General features: G+C 47.4%; 1 protein-coding gene across 1 annotated transcript in view; it reads right to left on the bottom strand.

Annotated features, from left to right (window-relative positions):
• LOC112433904 (echinoderm microtubule-associated protein-like 6) overlaps positions 1-21591 on the bottom strand; it is a 29126-nt gene extending 7535 nt beyond the window's left edge. Inside the window, exons 1-16 of the mRNA XM_076881544.1 lie at positions 21545-21591; positions 19722-19881; positions 13501-13599; positions 13188-13256; positions 11064-11249; positions 10813-10948; positions 9033-9106; positions 8669-8796; positions 8193-8330; positions 7310-7451; positions 7122-7236; positions 4447-4656; positions 4196-4363; positions 3562-3668; positions 1339-1457; positions 827-1013 (exon numbers count right to left, since the gene is read on the bottom strand). Of these exons, the coding sequence (XP_076737659.1) occupies positions 827-1013; positions 1339-1457; positions 3562-3668; positions 4196-4363; positions 4447-4656; positions 7122-7236; positions 7310-7451; positions 8193-8330; positions 8669-8796; positions 9033-9106; positions 10813-10948; positions 11064-11249; positions 13188-13256; positions 13501-13599; positions 19722-19881; positions 21545-21591 (2085 nt within the window). The remainder of the gene's footprint in view (positions 1-826; positions 1014-1338; positions 1458-3561; positions 3669-4195; positions 4364-4446; positions 4657-7121; positions 7237-7309; positions 7452-8192; positions 8331-8668; positions 8797-9032; positions 9107-10812; positions 10949-11063; positions 11250-13187; positions 13257-13500; positions 13600-19721; positions 19882-21544) is intronic.
• Positions 21592-27332: the final 5741 nt, after the last annotated feature.

Below are 27332 nucleotides of genomic sequence, written 5' to 3'. Positions count from 1 at the left end.
CATCCATTCATCCATGCATCCATCCATCCATGCATCCATCCATTCATCCATGCATCCATTCATGCATTCATCCATCCATCTATCAATCCATGCATCCATCCATCATGCATCCATCCATCCATTCATCCATCCATCCATCCATCCATCCATCCATCCATGCATCCATCCATCCATCCATCCATCCACCCATCCATATATCAATCCATGTCAGGGTCGCAGGGACCGTGTACACAAAGCTTTGTGGCCACAGACGACTGTCATCTGCACACAGGAGAATTTGAACATCCTCACAGCCCAGTGTGAGGTCAGTAATATACAAGCTAAATAACAGAGGCCCTAAAATCAATCCTTGCGGCACTCCAAATGTGCAGATTTGGAAACGTGGAGCATGATCAACAAAACTCAACTTTATCCAAATAAATACCAATTATGGATAAAACTAAACTGTCTTTAAGTCACAGCCCAGAGACCTTCCAGGTCCGTTTACACCACAGGTGTTGAACTCCAGGCCTCGAGGGCCGGTGTCCTGCAGGTTTCAGATGTGTCCTTGATCCAACACAGCTGATTTAAATGGCTAAATGACCTCCTCAACATGCACTGAAGTTCTCCAGAGACCTGGGAATGAACTCATCATGTGATTCAGGTGTGTTGACCCAGGATGAGATCTCAAACCTGCAGGACACCGGCCCTCGAGGGTTGGAGTTCGACACCCCTGCTTTAAATGCTAAAGTATCTTTCTGTTCAACATTCGATTGTAGCCTTAAACACAGCATCATCCATCACAGTCCAGACGACCACGTGACCGTCGGTCCCGTGTTTGCCTCACCTGTCCCGTGGCGGCGTAGTCCTTCAGCGGGTGGATGCTGAGGCTCAGGATGTCATCGTCGTGGCCCAGGTAGAAGCGCTGGCTATGCAGCTGACGGTTGTAGACCACGCCCACCGCTGCTACGTGGTACAACACCTCCCCGCCCTGCGTGTAAAACAGGTTGTTCCTGCAGTCGTAGCCACGGTAACTGCACAGAGAAATCATTTTTTAGTATTGCACAGACACACACGTGTGATCATGCACATCTTTGGCTGATGCTGTTTGCAGTTTGACCTGATGGTGGCAGTGTTGTCTCTCTGTTACACCCACAGAAACGTGTCTGTGTGGTTTCTTATTTTAATGTCTTGTAGAGGATAAACGATGATTATGCTCAGCGGTGTGTACGAGATTTTAACACAACACCGTTATAATAATATCTAATATCACTCAACCGCAGTAAAAACACGCCCCACGTGTGACCTTTAATGACATAAAGCTTGCATGTTACAACGACCACAGGCCGGCTGAGTTACCCGTGAACAAACTGCAGTCGCAGGCCTTGGTCCGGTCCTTTCTGCCTCTTCAGAGATCCAACCTGCTGCTTCTTCTCTCTGCTCTGCTGTCGCAGCTGAGGCAGGTCCTCCTTATACACCTGCGCAGACAGCAAACACGCTCCAACGCTCACGTGGAGGTAATCCAGACAGGAAACAGACATTTACACTGAAAGGGTTCTTCCTCTGGAGAGCATGAACGCCCAACACTGCTGCTGCTGCTGCAGAGGATCAGAAGCTCAAAACACCTCAACGTACACATGCAATAAACAGATTTCAGATTCAGGGTGATTTTCACTTCTTATGAAGAGAATCGTATACAGCCATGCTGATTATCCCGAAACCTAATCTTTATTTACCCAGGAACACCGGCGACGGATAAAAACATCCCGGATGAAATCTGTTCAATCAGCAGCAAAACAAAGTGAGGCAGCAGGTGCAGGTGAGACAAAGAATCAGAAGCTTCTGCAGGAGCTGCGATGCTCAGGAACAACACGTGCAGCCTGCAGTAACCAGCTCACCTTCAGCACATTTACCAAACATTTCATTGATTTTGCAGCTGATTGCAGGCGGATGGAGCTGCGAACCCCAACGCCTTTTTTCTCAAACTCAGTCCGAGCTTCAGAGGAAGAAGAAATAACAAGTCTCCAAAGATAAGGACCGATACCTGCCCACACTTCTCTGATAGATGTGGGTCAGTGAGATGGGAGCGCACCAAGAATAGCCCTGTAAATAAGCACATCGCTGAGCAGAGCGTTCAACCTGCGACGGCGGTAAAAGCTTTCAGCTTTGTGACGACTGCATGTGTTAGTGCTGCAAAGCTGCAGTCAGTGCTGTGTGTGGAGGCTTTGGAGGACAGGAAGTGGTAGATCTGCTGTCCACACGCTGGCCTGCTGAGCTGCAGACTGCAGTGCCTCCACCCTCAGCACACAGACTGCACCTGCTCTTTATGTGCCGAGGTCGAGTCGGCGTGTTTGAGACTTTCGCAGGGACCGGCTTTGCTCCCTGGAGGTTTGGGACTGGCGGCGCTCCACTTTCCCTTTGCTTTCATTTACAAAACGCTGCAGAGTCACGGCGGCTGAGCGTTTAACTGTGACCGGAGACGATTCGGTTGCTTCGACTTCACCTCCAGAGACAATAAATCAAAGCCAAACAGCTCCTTGAATTCAGTTATTGACTTTTATTTTAATCTAAAGGAGAGCACTGAAACCTCTCTGCACTTACTGCTTAATAAACAGCACTTAATGCTGATGTTCAGTTATTATGTTCATGCCAGTATGAAATAAAGCAGGTGAGCGAGCCAGCAGCCTCGGCTCAGACACATCTGTTCGCTGGTGTTTGAGAGTCTGACCATTTATCAACAGTCTGTGAGAGACGAATGTTTCCAGTGTAAACAGCCCATCAACAAGAAAAACGATTATTATTGGCAACAAGATATCTATTAGCATCTAAGAGGAACAAAGAGGTCCTGGTCGGGAAAGTGCGGTTTGTGCAGAAGGTCTTCGACCCTCCGTGTTCAGCAGCGAGCGGCGGGTGGAGCAGGAGATGGACAGGTGTGAATGATGGATGGAGGCGGAGAGAGAGCCGAGCATGAAATCAAAGCGTCGATCTCTCGTCCTCAGCTATGGCTACGAGCTGTGGGCGGTGCCAGATCGACTGAAACTACACATGGAAGAGTCATGCCTCCAAGAGGGCTGAAACCAGAAGCAGAGGGCGGGAAGGAGCAAAAACGTGGAGATGAGAAGGAAAAACTGAAAGAGGAGGTGTTTAGGAAAAGGGAGGAGAGAAGGAAGCAGGGATTATGTGAGGGAAGGGGACAGGGAAGGAAGCCGGGCAGGCTCAGCGTGGGAATTTTAATAATCCACTTTTTCAGGCTCGAGCTAATTAAGCTTTTGAGCCAGAGACCAAGTCTAAACACAAACACACACACACTCAGCTCTATCTACAAGCAGCATATTGTTGCAACGCTGGCGGCGCCCTGCAAACAGCAGTCACAGGGACGTGTGCCAGGCAGCGGCTGGCAGAGGAGATAAGGCGTGTTTCATGATCACCATGGAAACTACACTGAGCCCTGCAGGCTGATGGGAATGAGAGCGAGGCGGACGCACTGAAGCGGGCGCCGCAGCAGAAACATTCACAGCCGCTCGGCGGGGCCAGCGTGGAGCACCTGAGGCCCCCGACCAGCCGCCGCCGCGCAGGTCGTACCGGTCTGTCGTAGTGAATCTGCGTCTCCTGCTCGATGTCAAAGTCGAGCTCCGGGACGTCAGACACGTCGCTGTCCGACTCCTCGCTGTTGGAGTCTCCGTGACTGTCTGAAGAGGAGACAATACCAAAGACACCAGAGTCACAATCACAGGCTTCTACTTTGCTTCTAATGTTTTTTAATCTCTTTTATTTTACTTTTTGGTTTTTCACATGCTCATAAATAAAATATAAAAGTATTGGCTTTACCTGCATAGTGCATAGATATCTGTACATGCTTTATCATTATCATTATTATTATATTTAAAACACACACTTCTTCTGCATGTTTCTCTTCCTGCTAAAAAGCATCTTTTCAGATCGTGTGACTGTTGGTGTTCCTCTGTGTTACAGTGTAAAGCACCTTGAGGTGACTGTGCGTGTGATTTAAATCTTTAGATAAATAAGCTCTTACATATGAACCCACTGACTACCTGTAGGTCTGTGTGGGACTACGACAGCCTATCCACGGCCTGCTGGGACCCCAGTGCAGCTTGGATGGCCGAGCTGGATCTAATCTCTAAAAGCTCACGTTTGTCCCAGGCTGGTGTTTCCAGCGAGCGTGTGCGGGCTGGATTCCTCCGTTACTCACGGGTACCTTGGATGTTGACGTCCGGGCCTCCGTTCATGACCGACTCCGGCAGAAACCTCCACTGGAAGAGGGCGTGGTCGGCCCCACCTGTGGTCAGCACCCACTGCAGGTCATGTGACCAGCGGACGTTGGTGACGTGGGCCGAGTGGCCGATGTACTTCTTAAACTTGGCTCCTTGGAGGAAACACAGGTTTGTTATGAAAGGAAAGAAGCAGAGGAAAGAAGGCGTGGAGCGGAGAGACGGAGGAGACGGAGACCTTTCCTCACGCAGGGGAAGCGGAAGAGCTTCACGAGGCCGAGGTCGTCTCCGGTGATGAGCACGGCGGCGGAGGGGTTGGCGTCCACGGCATTGATCTCGGTCTGGGCTGAGTATTTAGGCCAGATGCCGCTGACCTCTGAGCCCAGCACGCCACTCCAGGAGGCCCAGCGCTGACCTTTGACCTCCTCCTTATTGACCAGCTTCCCCACTGCGGGAGGACAAGAAGAAGAAGACGGCAGTGACGACCGAAGAATAAAACTCATTTCCATAGTTTAGGGCGCCGCGGCTGATCTCTGTGCTGACGTAAGTGATACACAGCAGCGCCACAGATTTTATCGACGCCGCCGCGCCGACAGAAGCAGATAGAGAAACGTGTTCACGGTGCAGATTCATATCTGCGTCGCTGCCGGCGGCGTTTCTCTCCGCGGGTTTCTGCGTGTTTTGAATTTAAGTGTTGCAGCTTGTCCTTCGCAGGCATGAATATGTGCAGGAGACAGGCTGAAGGAGCAGGACTCAACCAGGACAGCCTCCTGCGCTCCGGTGCGTGCTCCTCCCTCTGTGGAGACCTGCAACGAGCTAAAAAAGCCTTTTAACTTCTGACAGAATCATTAAATGTTTGTTTTTAGTCTGACTGAAGCATTTTGTGCAATTCTGAGATGCCAGTGTCGATACAGGCTGTGCAGCTTTGCTGTCTGAGAGTTTACTGACAGCTGCACAGACGTCAGGAATCTGTTCGACTCTGCAAAGAACCCGTTTTAAATGTCTTTAGGCTCTTTGTTAGCAGCAGCCACAGCTTGACATAAAACTGTAGTTTTGCATCAACACGGTGGAAACTTGGTGTGTCTCAGCAGGTGTGCAGCGAATCCTTCAAGGGTCTAAAACCGTCTACAGCAGATGAACATCATGTCCAGCAAAGACCCAACACGGGTCCTTCAGCTGATCCTCTGCTGTTCACTGAAGCCTCATCACAAATGTGTCGGTGAACAGGAGGAAAGGCCGCGGTCTGAGACAAGAAGACCAGAGCATCAGGTCTGATGGATCAACATCATGGTCACGTCAGTCAGTGGTGACGTCAGCAGGTTTTTATCATATACACTGTATTTACATGTATTTACACGTGTGTTTGCACATTTCAATAAATCATTGAAAGTATTTGCAGAACCAAACGCTCCCACTGAAGGCTGTGAGGCTAGGCGCTAAGCACTGATGCTCGCTAACGCTAACATGTCGACCTGCGCTTAAAGATAAGACCTTCATCAGGCTGCTGTGTCACCTGGTCACACGTGTGATGCTGTTGGTCGTGACCTCTGCACCCAGCGGATACCCGGAGTGTCGTACCGGGAACAAACAAAATAAAACGACTTGCAGGAGGCGGAGCCCCCTCGGGCCCCCATGAGCCACGGCCCTGCACTGAGCTGTCAGTAATGAGCACGCTGCAGGTAGTGAAACTGTCCTCAGAGTACTGCGTTAACAGGAAGTCTCCAGTAAACTGTGAGAAAAAAGAGATTTTTTGATGGTCCGATCTCGATAATGAGGCTCGAGAGTCCAAAGTTAGTAAAACATCAGAGACGCATTAAAGTGAAATAAAAGAGGCTGAAATAAGCAGAGTTTATTTATACAGCAGCTCATTAAACTCTGAGGCCTCACAGGGATGTAACAGGCTTTGTTTTTTTAGTGGGACCCAAAATAGTGACGAATATCTTCATCATGAGAACAAAGACGTTAAAGCTTCTTATTACTGTTTTCAGAGCTTTCTTGAAGCTCGTCCTCGTGTCTCTTTTATCACGATGCGTCCAGGATCCTGACAATGAGCTGCGTTTAGATCCCACACTTAGAAGAGCACATCGCTCTGATCATCAATATTAAACAACATCATTTAATTTCTTAAATATTATAAAAACATAGATTTTGACAACAATTATTGTCTTTATTCTTAAAATATGTAGACTGTAAATACACGTACGTGACTTTAGTGTTTATATTTTAATATCTGATTAAGAATTGAGATTATTATTATTGTTATCCTGTAATTCAGAGAAGCGTCTCAAGTTTGATCGATTGATTCTTTAAAATGAGGAGGTGGCTGGGGAGAGCGAGGTCTGGGCTTCTCTGCTTAGGCTGCTGCCCCCGCAACCCGGCCCCAGACAAGCGGAAGAAGATGGATGTAAATCATCCACAGCTGCCCTGGTGGTGTTCAGGAGGTGGGAATGAGCAGGAGAGCTCCAGCTTCTGCAGACGAGCGCTACCTGCAGAGCAGACGGACGTCTCCAGCGCCCACTCGGTCCTCAGAGGCCGATTAAATATGAAAACACAGAGTCAGCTAAACCAGCGATATTAAAAAGAATGGATGCTGACATGGCTCCAACTTTTTTTTAAACATCAGCATTCTGCAAAAACAGCACGACAGCATATTCACAAAGATACGAGAGCATGGAGTCGGCGTCACAGGGTTCACTTTAAACTCAGTTTATTTCTGCTGGTTTTATTTCACTTTGTCACTTTAACGCTTTCAATGTTGGTTTAGGTTTTGTAGGCCCAGTGTAAGATGAAGAAGGATTATTCTGAGCTCTAAATCATGCAAAGCTACTCAGGCGGAGGCCAAGAATAAAAAGATGGTGAGAATGAGCAGAATCAGCCCAGCTTCAGGTTTGACCTACGACCCCAGAGACTCACGGGGCATCCGGTAGAAGAAGCGGTCTCCAGCTCCGTCGTTGGTCTGCAGGATCTTGCTGTCCAGCGTCCAGTCCAGGTGAGTGATGAAACTGGAGGACTGGCTGCACTCTCCAACCTGCAGACAGTCAGAGACGGAGTTAGCTTCGCTTCTAACATCTCAACCTTCTTCGCTGTCTCTCCAACACGACCTTCTTGTATCTCTGGGCGACAGCGTAGATGTCCACCAGTCCATCGTTGGAGCCGACAGCGAGGTAGGCGCCGTCCGGCGAGAACTTCATCTCGTGGATCACCTCCTTCCTGTCCTTGATGTGAACGACCTCAGTCATGTCTCTGAGAGGAGCGGAGACCAGCACACGCATACGTTACAAAAACAGCGTGACTGTGTTCGTACAGCACATTTAACGTAAAGGCTTGTTCAAGTTAAAGGCCAGAGAGTAGAAATGAGTTTGATTATAAGCAGAAATCTTAAAAGTAGAAACGGGTCGGGCGGTGAAATGGGACGGTATTCGATATTCCAGAGATTCGGAGTAAGAGCTGAAAAAGCTCCATCGCTCTAACTTTAAGTCTAAATCCTAATATGGACGATCACCTGATCAGCAGGCCGCGATGCTCTGACAGGAGCGTGAACACGACTAGGATCAGACCGGTGCAGCCGTGCCGGCACATTTAAAATCTTTAAAACAATCAAATCAAGCCTAAAACTGACAGGAAGTCAATGCAGTGACTCCAAAACTGGAGTAATCACATGTTCGTGTCCCAGACTGATGGATGCATGACGCTGAGTGGCCAACGGAGGCAGCACAAACATAACAACCTGTTTTATTCTTTCACAAACATAAAATTAAATTCATGTTTATTCTTTAGGTCTTTAAGACATTTTAACGTATGTAAAGAAAGCAGTAATGGGCCAAAACTAGAGCCTTGGGGGACACCACAGGACAGAGAGAGGAAGAAAACCATCAACACTTTACAGAAACAGCTTTAATTTGTACACAGGCACCAAGACTGGACGCACATAATCTGTCATTCACATAGGAAACCAATTAAGAGCTGTGTGTGTGTGTGTGTCACCTGACTCTCAGCACAGTGAAGGATCCGTCCTTCATGCCCAGAGCCAGCTGGGATCCGTCCACGCTGAACGCCACACTGCGCACCGCCTCCTCCATGTTACAGCGAGCGATGAGGGCGTGATCCACCAGACTCCACAACCTGACACACACACACACACACACACACACACACACACACACACACACACACACACACACAGAGGTGTAATCAACAAGTTAAATTTATAATCTTTGATATTTTTAAGAAAGGTACAAATGCAACATGATGTCTCCATGAGCTGATTTCAGGTTGTTTCAGGTTCAGATTTGTCAGTTTTTGTTCATAACAGATGAAAACAAAGTGATTTTGTGAGGAAGAGCCAAAGCAGCACTCAGTGTAAGGATCTGTATCACTCTGCTCGCCTCAGCTCTGTGCTTCCATTTTCACACTCAGCCACAGTAGCTTTGCATGATTCACAGTCCAAAGAGAGCACCGACCTGACGGAGCGGTCGTCGCTGCCGGTGACAGCCAGAGGCTTTTTGGGGTGAACGTCGAGCGCCCACAGCTCGCCCTCGCTGTGTCCCTGCATGATGAGCAGCGGCTTGTCCCGGTCCCGCACCATCACCTGCACAGGTACAACAACTCAAGAGCAGGTTTTCACATTTTAAAGCACCACATCACGCACGTTTCAGTGCCGATCTGAGCTGCTAAAACTGCCTGACATTAGAAACTCTTCACAGTTTTGATTAATGAGAACATTTTGTTGCCTGCGTGTCAGCAGGAGGTCTTCACAAAAATAAAACTCTTTGAAACGCGTCGCCGCAGGGAGGGAACAGCGTGAGGTTTCGTCTTCTTCCTCACCTCAAAGATCTCGCTGTCCTGCGTCCCTGCCAGGATCCGGTCGGCTCGCCAGCAGACGCTGCGAATAGACAGACCTGAAGGAGGGAGGAGAGGAAAGGAGAAGGTAAGGTGACACAAAACTGTCAAAACATCAGGAGAAAGACAAAAATAAAACCAGTGGAGAGGAAAAGAAGCAAACAGGAGGATAAAAATGGAAGACGACAGCGCTGCAGAGGAAGCAGGTCCTCGGTCTTGATGAACTTGGTGGTTAAATCCACTAAATAAACGCTGGAGAGGTGGCGGTGCAGCCAGGTGACGGTGGACGGAGCTCCATGAACCTCTGGACTGCTTCGTTTTTTATTTTCACTTTAAAAGCACCAAAAATGATTCGGTTAGTTTTAGGAAAAGAATCCGGTTCGACTGAAACGCACACCTGCACTACAGCAGAGACACGTGGACACTCACATCATTCATCTCAGTTCAGAACACCCCCAGGAGGAGCGCAGGAGGTGTCTGATCAGAGGGAGATCTGGACTTTGTGAATGTAGTTCAACCTGCTGACTCAGCTCGGCTTCAACCTTCGTGTTTTTTTAAAGTTTTGCTGCTAAAACTGCTTTTTTCCACCATCGGAAATGTAATTAGCAGGGCTGCTCAGCAGCTCAGCGCTCGCCAATTAAGAGCATCTGCTGTGGCTGATGGCATCGCTCAGCATGTGATGTTTTCCTGTAATGTTGTTAGAAACTCCAGAGGTTCAGCAGCCAAAACAGGCCGACAGCAGAGGAGTTTGTGAGGCACGTGGGAAATAACTGGGAACGATTATTTTTTCTTCAGCTTCAGACGCAGGAAGAGCGCGGCGCACCGCGGGAGAGGAGAAGGAAGCAGAAACAAACCGACTTCCTGTCCACGTACAGAGCAGCGAGAGGCGAAGAGGACGGGCTCGTCGTCTCATCGGGCGTGGAACTCCAACATTTTTAGGCGCCGATATATTAGCAGCCTTTCAGACTAATCCACCATGAGATGGCAGGTTTGTATCTGTTGGGTCACGTCGGTCAATGTCAGAACTCGGACGGATTCAAACCGTTGAGCGTTATAAGAAACAAGGAGAATCATGCAAAGCTGTCCTAGAGCAGGATGCTCCCACATTTCCTGTCCACAGATGTCACAGCGACTGGTTTCAGGATGTTTTTGAGGAGATGAACTTTGACGGTTAATCAGAAGCTCCATCGTGTCTGCAGCAGAGATGTGTTAAAGAGGAGAACTCGTTTCAAACTGACAAAACTTTTGCCTCCTTCCTTTCATCTTTTCTTCCTTTTTAACTTCTTCCTCAAAATCTTCAGAGAGGAGATTTTAAAAGGAGGCGGTGGGATTAATGGCTCGCCCTCGAGCTGCTCCTGAAGGAAGAGCGTACGTCTGCACCTCCTGCTGGGCAGCGACATTTCAGAGGAGGGGGAGGCGAGGGGTTCAAACAGCCACCACCTCTGGATTTGAGCTGAAAAATAAAGATGAGAAACCTCCTCAAAGAAAATCAGGTCATTTTAAAACCTTCAGCTGACAAAGAACCGTCGGGATGTAAGGACCGTTCCTCCTCATTGTTTAGAATAGAGATAAACCCGCCCCTCCCTCCCACCTGAGCCCCTCCCTCCCACCTGAGCCCCTCTCCGTACCTTAACTTTGCAGCCTCAAACAAACCTTTTCTATTAAATTGTGTTAGAAGCTGAGACCTCGTCCCTGTGTGCACCTGTGTGATGCAACACTGTCACCTTTGCTGCTGTAATGACCTGCGGTGACCCCGTGACCGTACCTTTGTATCCCTGCTCGGCCTCTCGCAGGTCGATCTTAGTGATGGGTTTGAAGTCGACGTCCCACAGTCGGATGCAGCCGTCTCTGCCGCCCGTGGCGAAGCCCTCCTCGCAGGAATACATGCTGAAGATACCGGCCTGAGAACACACACGCATCCACACAATGAAGCAACGATGGACCCACGTCAGCCAGACGTGCAGACGAGTGTCACGCTGGCCTTCTGCTGCGACGGGAAGCAGAGGTGAGACTCACGCTGTGGGCGGACTGGACCGTTCGGATCAGGTTGAGTCCCTTCCAGACGTAAATGTCTCCGTTAAGCGCCCCGGAGTACGTGATGTCATCTTTAGCCGAGGCCACACACAAGATGGTCTGCAGGTCGCCCGTCTTCCCGAAAATCCCCCGCTTTGGTGTGAGAGCGTTACCGCACAGGGACCAGAACTGCGAACACAAACGGAGGCGGTCAGGAAGGAGACGGGGAGACACCTTCTTACTGTTCGAGGCCAGATCTGCGTCCTAGACGCAGATTAACGATGGACTTAGTTTCAAAAGCACATGTAAAGAGTGAGGGGAGGGGCTAACTGAAAGACCAACGGGCACCAGAAGTGTCAATCACACAGTAGCCCCGCCCTAAAACAAGCCCTCCCTTTTCCTTCTTTCTGACTCTAATTTATGAAGCACAGCATGTTTTACTGTGTCAGCACAAGATGTCCCAACAAATTCAGCTCAGACCACCACAGTGAGCATGTGAAAGGTTAAAGTTATGCTATGAAAATCTGCCGCCCTCCCTGTCTGCATAAGAACCAATGATCACCTTGACAACGGCTACATCGCAGTTCCCTCTGCAGAGTTTAAAACTAAACACACCTGAGCTTACTTCTTCACAAACACAGAAGCAAACATGGACCACGACCTGAAACACAAGCCTAAAAAGAAAAACGGGGCTAAGGACGCTAAAGCCAGTCATGAAGTGGCCACCATTCATGGAATCTACAGGCCAGAGGCGTTGGAAAAGCTACGTGAAGATGTGATGAGCATCATTGAACATTTCATGGAGGATGGCTTTCCGGTTTTAGACCGCTTCATGGAAGAGTTTCTGGAGAGCGATGGAGACACGACAGAAAGTGACGGAGATGCGAGAGAAAGTGACGGAGACCCGAGAGAAAGTGACGGAGATGCGAGAGAAAGTGACGGAGATGCGAGAGAAAGTGACGGAGACCCGAGAGAAAGTGACGGAGATGCGAGAGAAAGTGACGGAGACCCGAGAGAAAGTGACGGAGATGCGAGAGAAAGTGACGGAGACCCGAGAGAAAGTGACGGAGACGCGAGAGAAAGTGACGGAGACGCGAGAGAAAGTGACGGAGACGCGAGAGAAAGTGACGGAGATGCGAGAGAAAGTGACGGAGACGCGAGAGAAAGTGACGGAGATGCGAGAGAAAGTGACGGAGACGCGAGAGAAAGTGACGGAGACGCGAGAGAAAGTGACGGAGATGCGAGAGAAAGTGACGGAGACGCGAGAGAAAGTGACGGAGATGCGAGAGAAAGTGACGGAGATGCGAGAGAAAGTGACGGAGATGCGAGAGAAAGTGACGGAGATGCGAGAGAAAGGGGTCTGCGGAGGGAACAAGGAACCCAAACAGAGAGTGCCGAGGACGCACCTGCGAGAGGGTTACCGCGCATACCACTGAGGAGAATACTGAGAGCACTGGGAAGGAGGCTCCAGCAGGCTGGGGAAGAGTGATCTCCACCAACTCACCGAGCACGCTTTGGTCGTGTTTGTGTTCAAAACAGCAAATAAAAAAGAAAAAACAATCTAAATTGTCCTGGATTTGTCTTGTATTTAAATCCACAGCAGTGAACCATGTAAAGGTGCTTTTTGATATCTGGACTGGACTCTGATTGGATGAGAGAAGCTGAGCTGGGAGTTGTCTCCAGCTTTTATATCTGCTTCCTTCTCGGCTCGTTAGAGATATTTAATGACGGGCGTTCAGAGGAACTATTTTATTACCTCGAGTGAAACTAAGCGGCTACATGAAGGTGGAGAAGGTCAATGTGCTGACCAGTCATATTTCTGGGTAGGAGGAATACGTTACAGATTAACGATGGACTTAGTTTCAAAAGCACATGTAAAGAGTGAGGGGAGGGGCTAACTGAAAGACCAACGGGCACCAGAAGTGTCAATCACACAGTAGCCCCGCCCTAAAACAAGCCCTCCCGTTTCCTTCTTTCTGACTCTAATTTATGAAGCACAGCATGTTTTACTGTGTCAGCACAAGATGTCCCAACAAATTCAGCTCAGACCACCACAGTGAGCATGTGAAAGGTTAAAGTTATACCACATTTCTGGAGACGAGCACAAAACGACGATTTCTGCGTTACCTTGATGTGCTTCACGCCGCAGCTCACCAGGCGGCTTTGCTGAAACGGATCCCAGCAGATGTCAAAGATCTGGAGAACAGAAGAAACGTCCGTTATCGGGTTTATGTGAAAACGCGTGCATGCACAGTGGAAGTACGATGAGAAGGAAACACTTTCAAACTCTGTAAAAGATTTTTTATTGAGATCTGATTGGTGTGTGGTGCTTCACGCTGATTTTCTGTCCCGCTCAGACGGCACCGCCCAGAGGCTTTGCCAGACGGCGGCAAGCGGCGAGGCTTAACTGCAGAGGAAGCTGATTGGTGCACGCTCTCACCCTGTCCGAGTGTCCCGTGGCCGTGGCCAGGATCTTCCCTCTCTTCCACTCCCAGATACACACCGTGTTCTTGGCGTCCAGGCCGACCGAGGCCAGCCGCTGCGGAGGAGAGACGAGGACGGTTACGCATCCAAAATGTCTACAAACAATTTAAAAAAGAGGCTGAACGTGCAGAAATCTGACAGCTCATCTGCTTCATACGTGCAAAAGCTTAATCCAAGCTGACAGAGGGCGGGGCTCCCTGCTCGATTAGCCTGACGCTCATGTGACGTGTTTGTAAGTGTAAATATAGCAACTCTGCAACATTTCAGATGAACTCAAGTTTATTTCTAACGACCAAACCTTTAAAGCGTTTTCAAAGGTTTGCTTGGAAAGGCTGAGGTCAAACTGCAGGAATGTCTTAAAGGCATAAAGACCTGGATGGCCGCTAACTTTCTGCTTCTTAATTCAGATAAAACTGAGGTTATTGTACTCGGCCCTGAAAATCTTAGAAATATGGTATCTAAGCAGATTCTTACTCTGGATGGCATTACCTTGTCCTCCAGTAACACTGTGAGGAACCTTGGAGTCATGTTTGACCAGGACATGTCCTTCAACGCACATATTAAACAAATATATCAGACTGCTTTCTTCCATTTGCGCAACATCTCTAAAATTAGAAATATCCTGTCTCAGAGTGACGCTGAAAAACTAGTTCATGCATTTATTACTTCCAGGCTGGACGACTGTAATTCATTATTATCAGGAAGTCCTAAAAACTCCCTGAAAAGCCTTCAGCTGATCCAAAATGCTGCAGCAAGAGTCCTGACAGGGACTAGAAAGAGAGAGCAGATTTCTCCTGTTTTGGCTTCCTGTTAAATCCAGAATTCAAAATCCTGCTCCTCACATACAAGGTCTTAAATAATCAGGCCCCATCTTATCTTAATGACCTTGTAGTACCATATCAGCCTATTAGAGCACTTCGCTCTCGCTCTGCAGGCCTACTTGTTGTTCCTAGAGTATTTAAAAGTAGAATGGGAGGCAGAGCCTTCAGTTTTCAGGCCCCTCTTCTGTGGAACCAGCTTCCAGTTTGGATTCAGGAGACAGACACGATCTCTACTTTTAAGATTAGGCTTCAAACTTTCCTTTTTGCTAAAGCATATAGTTAGGGCTGGACCAGGTGACCCTGAATCCTCCCTTAGTTATGCTGCAATAGACGTAGGCTGCCGGGGATTCCCATGATGCATTGAGTTTTTCCTTTCCAGTCACCTTCCTCACTCACTATGTATTAACAGACCTCTCTGCACTGAATCATATCTGTTATTAATCTCTGTCTCTCTTCCACAGCATGTCTTTATCCTGTCTTCCTTCTCTCACCCCAACCAATCACAGCAGATGGCCCCGCCCCTCCCTGAGCCTGGTTCTGCCGGAGGTTTCTTCCTGTTAAAAGGGAGTTTTTCCTTCCCACTGTCGCCAAAGTGCTGCTCACAGGGGGTCATATGATTGTTGGGGTTTCCTCTGTATCTATGAAGCGCCTTGAGGCGACTTTTGTTGTGATTTGGCGCTATATGAATAAAATTGAATTGAATTGAATTGAAAGGTTAACGGGAAGAATACCTGAAAGGAGCGTCGAGCTGCTGCGCAAACAGACGTCTGCGCTCCTTCAGTGATCAAAGACTCAGCAGATCATAAAGGATTCAGCTTCACAGCAGTCCTCAATAAATCAGCCACAGCCTGCACACTTGATTTATTATTAAGCTGGAGTTATGATTATTTTATTGATTGTGTGTTTATTTTGATTTAGCCTGAGATGTTCAGTCATCCAAAGTCAGTGCCAGGGGCAGAAACTGCTGGCTCAGCATTCACAGAGTCGCCTCACAGCTCAGCAGCAGCGACAGCGTTTTCATTAATATCACTCACGTCCACAGAAACCAGAACCAGTGCAGCTTATTGGCAGTTTCATCACCGTCTGACCTCAACGACACCTTCAGATCTGGTTTTCCAGCAAACGTTTGATGTGTTTTCAGCATCAGACCTTCCAGAGTCGTCCTGCTGTGACGCTCACAAAGACTTCAGCTTTTCCAGGCTCCACGGTTAGAATCACAAATCAAAACCAAAGTAAAAAACAGGTTTTTAGTGTCTTCACTGAGTCCGTCAGGAGCTGACAGCAAGGACCAGGCCAGGTCACTGCTAACACTTATTAACAGGACTAAGAGCAGAATTCCTAATTAACCGCTTAAGCCCCAACGCCCCTGATACGGGGGCAAAAGGTCAGGTAGGTTTGGGGCTTAAGAGGTTAATGGAATTTCATTTTATTTAACTTACAGTGTTTTCCTGTAAATACACGAGAATCAGGAGGAAATAATCCCACCGTCAGGAATTAGAAGTCGTTTGAATTTAAAGGTGATTTTGCAGAAGAAGATTGTCTCATCGTACATCGTAAACACTCGTCAGCCACATCGTGGCGTGCACGAGTCCTTATCTTATAATAAATATGTTGACGTGCACGATGGGTGCTGTATTATTCAGCCGACCTTTACCGCTCTCTCTTTTAATGCTCGACCCAAATCAAATGATTAGTTCTTCTTTCACAATCGCTTTGAAAGGAACGCCTCACTTCCTGTAAAACACCTGGAAGTTAAAGTTAGGCCCCCCCACAGTGTGGCTCCGCCCTGCAGACAACACTGCTTTCATTTCTATATGTTTAAATTCCAAAGATGACGAACCGTCTTCAGACTGAAGGACGTTTGGATGGAAATCTCATCATTAGTGAAGCGATGTTGGGCCGTCGACAGATAACGATGGCGGGTGGCTACGGAGCTGTGGAGCACAGGAGAGCTGGAGGATGATGGTTAAGGTGTTTTCATGTTGACGCTCCCTAACGCACAGAAACGCCACCAAACGGCAGAAAGAGGACAGCGAGAGCACGTCTGAGATGGTCGATGAAGATGGTCCTCAGCTCCGGGTCCACGCCCACCTTCAGGTATTCGGGTATTTTGTAAGCTGAGCTGCACGTGAACAGAGCTGATAAACCCGTCAGCACCATCATCATGTTCTCTGTGAGTGAAGGCGGGTCTGACTCTAAGCTGCTGTTATTTATGATTTCGCTCTTTACAGCTCTATTGATTTTCTTATTTCAGCATCAGTTGCTGAGAAACAGTTTATTTACCGCGCACGCCGCCCACTCACACCCAGGGTTATTTCATATGTTGGTTTGTGACGCGTTTCATTTTCCCAGCCGCAGGCTGACACGATGGGAGGGACCTGCAGGGACTGGGGGAAGCATTCGTTAGAAGTTATTCTAACGTGTTGACACGACACCGAGTTTGGCGTCTGTGGCGCTGCCGTCAGACGCGGCGCTGCCGGTAAACTCAGAGCGACTCCACCAGGTTTGTTTGCTAAATGAGTCACGGTGGAGTCAGCGGGAGGGAAAAGGAGGCGTATAAAAGCAACTCCAGCACTCCAGGTGGCTGAGAGGGAACTATTTGCTCAGGCTGCACACACACACACACACACACACACACACGCACACACACACACACACAGATGAGTGAAATCAAACATGCAGAGAGATGTGCGTGCACATCCCGTACTACATTTAGGTCAGGAGCAGAACGAGACAGTCAATGGCAGAACAAATGGAGCGTCTGCTTCCTGGATTACAGCTCCTGGGAATCTGATCGGACTAAAAAAAGTCCGGGAAGCACGAGGACACGAACGTCACTACACGTACGAGTCTACATGTGATCGCAGAAAGCAACCAATGCTTCAGGAGCAACGCGCTTTAATATTCACATTTACAAAAGCCAGAAATCTGAACCTGGACTTGATCTTGACCCATTTTCAGGTTTCAGAGTCAGCTGATGTCCTTCAGCAGCTTTGCATGATTCACAGTTCAAAGTAATCCTTCTTTATCTCATGAGCCTCAGTGCAGCAGTTGTAACTCCTCCCCTCTCTAAGACAATGTTCTTCTGATTGGCTGTGAACATCCAGCACTGGAGCAGGAGATATGCGACTGCAATGAGTGAAAGGCATCTTTATTAAAACTGCACGTCACGGAGACGAGAGGAAAAACCCACCGGTGTTTAGAGAGCTCATCTTCCACAGTATAAGGAATAATAACGCTGTTTTAATAAAAGCATCACACTGAGGACGGCACTGATCAGCCACGCCTTAAAGCAGACCATCTCCTGCTACTGTTGCTCTTCCTGTTGACCAAAGCACGTCATGAATCGAGCTTGTGCACCGAGGTGTTAATCACAATGTCTGCTAAAGGCTACACGTGCCTCAATATTCAGACTGCAAACGTACAATCAGCCACAGGATGGACGGCTGTTCATATTCTGATCTACTACAACATTAACTGCTGGTTATGACAGAAACACGTCACAGAACGAGCGCTCGACGTTTCTCCGACCCGACGCGCCCGAGAAGACGATCTTTAATCAGCCGTCGGTCAAATTTGAATCAGGTTTTGATTTTCAGGAGCTCCTTTAAAATACTGACAAAGTCATCGGTAACGAGGTTGATTGTTTCTCAGTGTGTTGAAACCAGCCGTGACTTGGGGCTGACCTTTAACCCTGTCCCGCTCTCTGGTCCTGCCTCACTCAAACCGGAGGATAATTTCCTAAATTAATATGATGTTGACTTGAAAAGACTCGAAAGCAGCGACTGAGACCATAAACTGATCAGGAGAGCGCTCACTGAAGCCAGCCGCCCCCTGCTGGCCATTACAGAGGATGTCCATCTGATAATAAGCTCTGCTCTGTTCTCAGAAAGGGTTTGAGGAGCACGATGAAGAGTTCGAGGAAGCTTTCCAATTGGACTTCCCAGAAATCCAACCAGGCAGGTGGGATGTGCAGGAAAAACAAGTCCCGTCCACAGAGGCGTCACGTCGCAGCTGCTACCATCGTCGGTGTGCGATACTACGGAGCACCTGCAGATGTTTGTGGAGTCCTCAGAGGTGTTTCAGCAGCACGATGGGGTCGCACACAAAGCATTAATAACTGTGCTGATTGACACAGAGAGGAGCCCTGTGAGGACACAAGGGTCTGACACGAACTTTAGCGCGATGTCTGCGTTCTTCTTCCAAAGAATCAAAGTGCATCGTGCCAGAGTCTGAAGACCAGGCGTGCTCGCCTCTGACAGAGCGACCTGCGGTAAATCGATGCAGCTGTAGAGAAAATGATGTGAGGTTGATGCTGTGTGTGAGTTTAGGACAGGTGGGTTGCACCGCACTCATTTTCCACCTTTGACTGTAAGTTACTGAACCAAAGTGATGGATGATGTCATTACTTTTATCATCATCCTCTCAGCTCACTCTGCCCTTTTCCTGCCCCTCCTTCCTCTCACCGAGTCATTCTTCTATGACCTTTGGGTTGATGCAGGACACACACACACACACACACAGATTGATTATTGGGCTTTGACTGACCCCGATAAACTTCATAATGCTTCATTATCTCTGCAGAAAAATTTACTGCCCACAGCCCTGATGGACGACTAAATCTTTGTCACGTTTCTAAAGCGGAAATTTCAAAACTCATCTGACAAAAGCCGCCAGGACACATTCAGCCTCAGAGGTCTGCTTATCGTCACATCAAGCATCATGAGGGCCCCACGGGCAGAGTCATAATCTGGGTCCCAGTAAACCCAAAAAACAGGCCTCAAGTCCTGTTACTAAACAATAATATCAGTCGACAGCACCGATGACGGCGTTTATGTGGACCACAGATTCCCACTGGGCCACACGGGCTTATTTACTCAAAACCACAGACGGTATCAAAGATGTCACGAAGCCTGAGAGTGCAGCGAGCGCGGGCTGGATGGTCCTTATTTCTAATGTTTTACTCAGTGTGACGCAAAGTGTCGCACTTCTAAAGGAGCAGAAATCTTGTTGCTGTCGCCCCCTGGTGCTCATTAAGAATAATGCAGGACTTTCATCGTTCATGCTTTTTATGCTGGATGTGTTTGTGTTCAGCATAAATGTCAAATCTTTGTCAAAATCCTTCACATAGAAATGATCCCACCAGCTGCAGGGTCTCAGTGTTGAAGATTACATTACACTGCATGCTGTAGATTTAAGGTGGATTATTAATTATTAATGCAGCTCATTCATTCACATGAAAACTAAAGAGTTTCCAGAAAATTTACATTTGATTCCAGCCTTATCTTTAAAAATCATAGTCTTAGACTGTGTGTGTGTGTGTGTGTGTGTGTGTGTGTGTGTGTGTGCGCGTCACCTGTCCATCAGCGCTGAATGCGAGGCAGGCGATGCCGTGTGTGTGTCCGTCACGCAGCAGTGACACGGTCTGGGCGGTGAAGGTGTCCCACACACACACATACGGATCCTTGCCCACCTGACCCGTCGCCACCAGGGAGCGCTCCGGGTGCAGCGCCAGGCTGAAGGGAGGAAAGAGGCGGAGACGTTAGAAAGACAAAGGACGGAGGGGAGGAGACAGGTAATAACACAGACGACCAATCAGAGAACATATGGCTATAAGGTATACGCAGGAGTAAAGGAGCACTCAAAACTTTACTCAGGCAAACAAAGAGCTGCTTTAAAACTACAACACACGCACGAACATCACAGCAGAGACTGTGGCAGCGTTTTTACATCATTTTAAAGATTTAATGTTGGAACCGATTCGTCACTCGCAGCTTTACGTGATGGATTTGGTGTCACACAGTGGTAGAAGTGATGAATCATCATAAACATGTAGAATTAAACTTTTTAATGAATGTTAGAGTGAAATGTTAAATGCTGTCGTTGTGCTTAAATCTGTAAACCTTGTTTTAACCTGTATGTTTAGAGATTTTTCTGTTCCCCACATCGAGGGTAACAGCACACTGCATGTAAGCTTCTGGTCCTTATTTAGGGAGGATGTTTTACTTCCTGCCCTTTATGGCCTCACCTGTGCTTCTGTGTGGTGAGACTGTTAAAAAGGGGTTGAGTCATATGCAGGGTGAGGGGAGGTGACCCTTTGCGATCAGCAGGAAGTCACACAAAAACACCCACATGCACACACACACACACTGCTGCTCTGAGGATCTGACCAGGCTCCCCTTGCTAGCAAGTTGAGCTGTTTGTCTTTCTTTCTTCACGGGTGATGAGTCTTTGAACCAGCGAGGCCTGCGAGGCGCAGACCCAACAATGATTTCGACATCTTCCAACAGCGTTGCCTTCGACGGCTGCTCAAGATCACATATCGGGATCGCGTTACTAACGAGGAAGCCGCTCCACGTCCAAGTCACCAAGCGCCGTTTCAGATTCGCCGCTCACATCCTTCGGCTACCGGACCCGAGACCCACCCGTGTCGCGGTTCTGTGGAACCCGAGGAATGGAAAGAGACGGCGAGGAAGACCCAAAATAACTTGGAGGAGTACGTTCCTTGAAGATTCACGCTCGGCCAAGCTGTCATGGGATGAAGCAGCAACTGCCGCGATGGACCGAGTTCGATGGCGTTCTCTTGTCGCCCGATGCGCCGATCGGCGCGGGAGGATCGTTCTTCGTCTCCCGTTCAGAGGGTCAATGTTCTCCTTTGCAGACAGCGCTATAAATACACCTGCTGCTTTAATGGCATCATTATCAGCACACACACACACACACACACAGTCTCATGCTCTGTTATTGTTGTAAAGGTCGTGTTTCGTGACCTTCGCCGAGTCTCCTCACTGTGACCTCACAGACACCAGTTTATTTTCTGTCTCCTGTTTGAGAGGACGGACAAAACTGTCCGTCCTCTCAGATCCGGTGTGTGACACTCATGGATCCATTTTGCTGCTGCTGTCAGCCAATCAGCACAGTGAGGCGGGCTGGGCAGTTTTAGCCTGCTGGGATGGAGATGGCACGCGATCCCACAGGAGCTGGAAAACATGGCTGGATAAATGTGGGAACACCGTCCTTATCCTGCTGTCAGTAAGAGGAAAACTGGATTTCTGAGGGGAGGCTTGTTTCAGTCTGATAAAAAGAAGGCTTATTTTGAACTGTGATGGTAAGATAGAGCTGAACATGAGGACAATATTTGTAAAAGTTGAACATTTAATTGTTGACGCTCCTTTTTACCCAGCCTCAGCTCCCGGGGTCGATGGGTCAAAATAAACTGCTCCCATTTCTGGTGCGTTTACATTTTTATGAAATCAGGATGTTATTGTGTCTCCGTGTGCTGGTTCAGAGGATAAACATGAGCATCTGGAGGAACAGCAATAATAATAATAGTACGAACAGATTTACTCACAGGGGCTGATGTTCAACCAGCACGCTCACTGCACTGTGGTACCTGTAGCTTAACCTGAGACCTGTGTGTGTGTGAGTCTGTGTGTGTAGTTCGGAAAGGTCAGTGCATGCAGAGGTGTGTGACACACGGAGCAGCCGTGTATGAAATAATAGAAGCAGAAATAGAACAGGTGTGTCGGCCACGAAGCTCCATTGATCTCAGAGATGGTATCTCTCTCCACACACACACACACGCACACACACACACACGCACGCACGCACGCACACACACACACACACACACACACACACACACACACACACACTCAGACGTTCCTTCTCAACCTGCCAGCCAATGAGCCTGCAAGCTGCCGCGGTTGCTATAACAACCGTATTGCCAAGGGCAGGGAAGCTGAGGTCTGAGCATGACAACTGTGGAGCCAAGGTCACACACACACACACACACACCTGAACACCCGTCTCTACTGGATGATACCCGACAACTTCCAGACGTCTTCTTCTTTGGTTTTTTGTCGTATTTATACTCTACTCTTTATCTCACTGACATTTGATAAAACCGAGCGTGTGTGTGTGTGTGTACAGCTACAGAGTTTATACTGGTAAATGGTCAAATGGCCTGCATTTGTATAGCGCTTTTCTAGTCCTTAAGGACCCCAAAACGCTTTACACTACATTCAGTCATTCACCCATTCACACACACATTCACACACTGGCGATAGCAAGCTACATTGTAGCCACAGCTGCCCTGGGGCGCACTGACAGAGGCGAGTAGAATTCATTTCTACTCAGTAGAAATGAATTCTCTCTCACATCCTTTCACACCCATGAGTCTGAACAGAAGGTCAAAGAAGGCTGTTATGGGCCGGATGACTAATTTACAAAGTATTAGAGAAAAGCAGGCTGGTCTAAAAATAAGAAAATCACCACATAAATGTGCAGCACTCACAGACGGGGGAATATCCTTCACTGTCATGTGAAACCTCCAATCAGAGCCACAGAGTGACACAAGCTTCAGATGTAAACAATGAAGCCAGGGTTAATGTTCCTTACAGGTACAGTCAGCTTGTTTTTAGTTAAAGTAACATGGTTAGCACGCAGCACGCTGGGACTGAGTTAAACAGCAGCACACACACGCTGACCTCTGACCTGGAACCTAAAACCACACACACAGGCTCACAGGACTGTCTCCAGGTTTGTCTACAGACTCTTAATGAAAGATGAGCATCGTTAAAACTAAAACTGGGCTTTGTGACGACTTGTTTCTGTGTCTGCAGTGTAGGGCTGCCACAAACAATTATTTTGATAGTCGACTAATCAGATCATCATCCATTGGACGTAAAATGTACAGCTTATCCGGTCGTTAAGTGATGACGTGACGAATCCTACTTCCGGGTCTAAAGTAGTCTGCGTTTAATATGGCTTTTGTGTTGTTAACATGTTTAATGTTTTGTATTTTCTTCTATTTGATCTCAAAAAGCTCCTAAAACAGTCAGTGATCCCTGTTGACCTCCCTCGGCTTTTATTACCGCTAATCATTTATTTAAGCTCAGTTTTTAAAACCTTAGGATGTAACTACAGCCCAGCCCATGCAGCAGTATATGAATGACTAACCTCGTATTGTGGATGGATTATCTCAGTTGTTCTCCTGGCTGAAGTTTGGTCCTTTTACAGCATCCTGCCATGCGATTACATTTGTTCCTGACCACCGAGAACACTCACATTAACTTTTATCAAGTGGGAAAAAAGTTAGCTTGTTTATATTATGCTAACATAGCTGTGTCGCTAGCGGTCACGTAGCACATCATTATATACCAGCTAGCCCAACTTCAGTAACCCTACAAACGTCACTGCTGTTTAGTTTTCTGTCTTCATTTATGTTGGAAGTGATAACAGAGCTGTACGTTTGAATTTGTTTCCAAAGCCCCGCAGTCAGGACATGCTATATTGTATTTAGATAGAAGCTAGCGAGCTAACTCCCTGCTAACTTCTAACTCCGTTAAATGTCATAAATTCCGTTTTCATGGATGCCTGGATGTTAAACTCAATTGTTACACCTGGTAGAGCAGAACGCTGATCATTTTATTAGAGATGAAAGACTTTAGACAGTTTTTCAACTCTCAGTGATGCCATAGTGATCGTTTGATATATGGACCTGCAGCGGAGTTTAGGCCCAGACACGGCTAGTGACATCAGACTGAACAACCGGATTGCACCAGCAGCATCTGCTCTTATATAACTATCACTAGCTTACAGCTTTAAGTGTTTCAGGTCTGTGCTAACTAAAAATAAAGACAAGATGATCGTTTATTAAATTTAAATGAAATTTGCAGATTGTTTCGGTGAAGTTTAATAAACTCCTTGCTATCTAAAATATAACAGGACACCGGAGTAAATTCTTGAGCATCTCACACTTCTGATGATCAGCTGTCTGCTTGACGTTTATTCAGCTGTGTAAAAACTATAACTTTAATCTCAGCCAAACCGATTTACTCAGGAACAAATAAAATACTAAAAAAAGCCAAACAATAACATTTTCAAGTTATCTAAGTGACTCATATATCATGTTTAACCTGAGTAGCGGCGGTGGGTTTGAAAACGATTTGCCGGGAGTCCGGTGTTCTCACGGCTCTAGTGACCTAGCCCCCGGCTAGCTATCGAGCTAGTGGGTAACAGACGTTTCTGAAAACGTCGGAGCGCTTTTGAAAATATGCGGTGTCCTGATAAACTGAGCAGATATTTGAGGTTTCCACAGCTACATTCTCGCCTGAAAATATGTCAAACGTTTATTTTGTGACCCAGAAAGAATAATAAGAGTAATATTAAAACTAACTAGCTGCCGCCATTGTTGGAAACTGAGCTGGGCTGCGCTATGAATTCTGGGACACTGCTTCTTCTTCTTCGGGGGTTTAACGGCAGCTGGCATCGTTGTACATGCAGTGCTGCCATCTTCTGTTTCAGTCCGTTATTACACTCTTAAATCCTGCTACTTATTCCTGCGTCTTTTGGGATCTTACAAAGCTTCAAACGACGCGTCGACTATTAAATTAGTCGTTGACGATTTTGATAGTCGACTAATCGTGGCAGCCCTACTGCAGAGTGATGCTCCTCCTCTTCTCTAATAACTCATCCTTCTATCATCTCATCCTTGTGTTCTTCATCTCTTTTCACACTCTCTCGCTCACACGTCTCCATCGACTTAACGACTTACATTCAGAGGACTCGGTCCTCACAGTGTGACTTCATTAACAGATTTATGGCCTCACAACATGAGTAACACAAGCCCACACACTCGAGCACTTTGTGGTTATTTATAGCAGCTGCACTGATTTGCTGCTAATCATAGCCTGAGTGTGCAGCCCCGATAATGTGATTAATAAATGATTCACCTGCAGAGAGCGTGTGTCTAAATGTTTGGCACAAGAAAAAGCTGCGAGTGAACGATCGGATGGTTTCTTTCTGCACAAATATTTAATGCTGTTAATGAGCAGATTCATGCTTTAAAGGCTCTGTGAGCAACAGCTCTTTTTTACAATAATTTGAGCTTTTCCATACATATTACGGAAAATTAAAAACCTTTTATATATTTCATGGAATATTACAAAAATCTGACTTGGATAAAATATGTGTGCTGTGTCTATCCCACTGAAGCCGGGTGGCTGCTGTCTGCAGGAAGCCTGGCCGTGAAGGTGTGTCTGAGGAAACGTTACAGCAGGGTTGGTTGGTTTGTTGCTCTCACAGAGACACACACACACCCCGACTCAAACATCGGCCCTGACCGCACTGTCATTCATTCACTGTTACACTAACAAACAGGGTCGCCTCTTTCCTGTCCAGAGGTTTACAGATGTGGGTGAAAGGCGGAGATGTTCTGCAGAAAAACAAACGAATCCCTCATGAAAGCCAACTCTCTGATATGGAGGCTCACCTGTGCCGGAATATTCATTTATTCTTTTTAATGAGAATATTATGAGTTCATTTTATATTAAATATTGAAGTTAAATGGGACCGCTGGACAACAGCTGTAAAGGATTTACATTAGTGTGTATTGTGATGTTTGATTGGCTCACCTGTGTGTGACGAGGACACGATGAGAGCGGGAGTCCTTATAATTTTCACGTGAGCGCTGTGGTCATATGCTCAGCTTCATAATTATTCTATAAACGCAGTAACAAACTGTCCGACAGGCTCGGAGCATACGGGGCGTCCTTGGTCTGATTGTGAAAGTTGTTACATTTTCATTACGATCTCTTCAGACAACGTCGACCAAAGAAACCAAAATCGTTACTCTAAATTTGAGGCACATGTTTCATACGTGTGTTGACTGTAAATATGTTGTAATAACGCATCACTCTGACGAATGATGACGTCACTGTTATGGCTATTCGAGGGGTTTATAATTAATCACACGACATGTTTTCCACCTGAGAGCAGAGCTGCATATTTCCCTAAAATGCTCTTATTTTTCTAAATATGCAGCCTGAGGTGTTGGAGGAAGGCTGGGCCTTCGTTTACAGGGATAAGTGACGACGATGATTTTAGTGTAAAGAGTATAAAAGCATCAGCGTCTGCTTCCTGCTGATCAAAGCCTCATCTGAGAGCAACGAAGCGCCGAGCGGCCGCTGCTGCCAGCGGGGAGATCTGACTGAAGAGAGGCAATCTGGGAAACGTTCACATAGGAATTAATTTAAACTGAACACACACACACACACACACACACACACACACACACACACACACACACACACACACACACACACACACACACACAGCCAGATAATTTATTATTCATATGGCATTTACAGTATTCATTGGAGGATGTGTGCTCATTCCAGTTTAACTGGCACCATTACAGCTTCTTTCTGTGTGGACAAATGTTCATCCATCAAAGGACATTTGTGCATGATGAGGAGGGCTCACAGATTTATGATTGGAGGGGGGGGGGGGGGGGGCAGCTCTGCAGAGAGAGGAGCGAGTCTGAGAGAAACAGGAAGTTTATTTATTTCCTACTCCCAGCATGATGAGACCGTAATGAGCTGGAGACGACCGAACGATTTTAACCTCGTTTGCATTCAGCAGCGAATGATGGAGTCTGTCAGCAGTCGACACAAGTATCATCTGAACATGCCAAACAGCATGAAGTCATAAGATCGCTCTGGTTCACAGCTTTGATCAGCGGATTTTCACATTTTTCAATAATAACCACAGAGCGTGTGTGTGCATTAAGAGTACAGCAGGTGCTGCAGTCAGCTGATCTGCTTCACGTCTGTGCAGGCTCTCAGTCATGCTTCACGCCACATTTCACGTCTCATTGAAGAAGCTTCTTCAGCTCTGAGAGTCTCGGGCATTCAAACCCCAGCGTCTCCATGCAAACAGGAAATGGAAATGGTTCACCTTCAAAATAAATGTTGTGCCATGTAAAACATGTTTTACTTTGAAGGCGAACCTTTTTCGAGTTTTACCACCACTGTGTGAGTGGTTAGTGAGCATTTGCAGACCAACAGAAAAACTACAGGTTACCATGGAAATAGGCTCGTAACCAAAGCAGTCACTGGGTGATTTTTGGTACAGCGCCGTCTTTGCCATTGATGTCGTCCGGCGAGGCTCAGATGCCTGCATG

The sequence above is a fragment of the Maylandia zebra genome, unplaced genomic scaffold (assembly GCF_041146795.1).
Source record: "Maylandia zebra isolate NMK-2024a unplaced genomic scaffold, Mzebra_GT3a scaffold20, whole genome shotgun sequence".
In the NCBI taxonomy this organism is placed as follows: Eukaryota; Metazoa; Chordata; class Actinopteri; order Cichliformes; family Cichlidae; genus Maylandia; species Maylandia zebra.
Note: the sequence above shows the minus strand (reverse complement) of the source record. Positions and strands in the feature narration are given on the sequence as shown.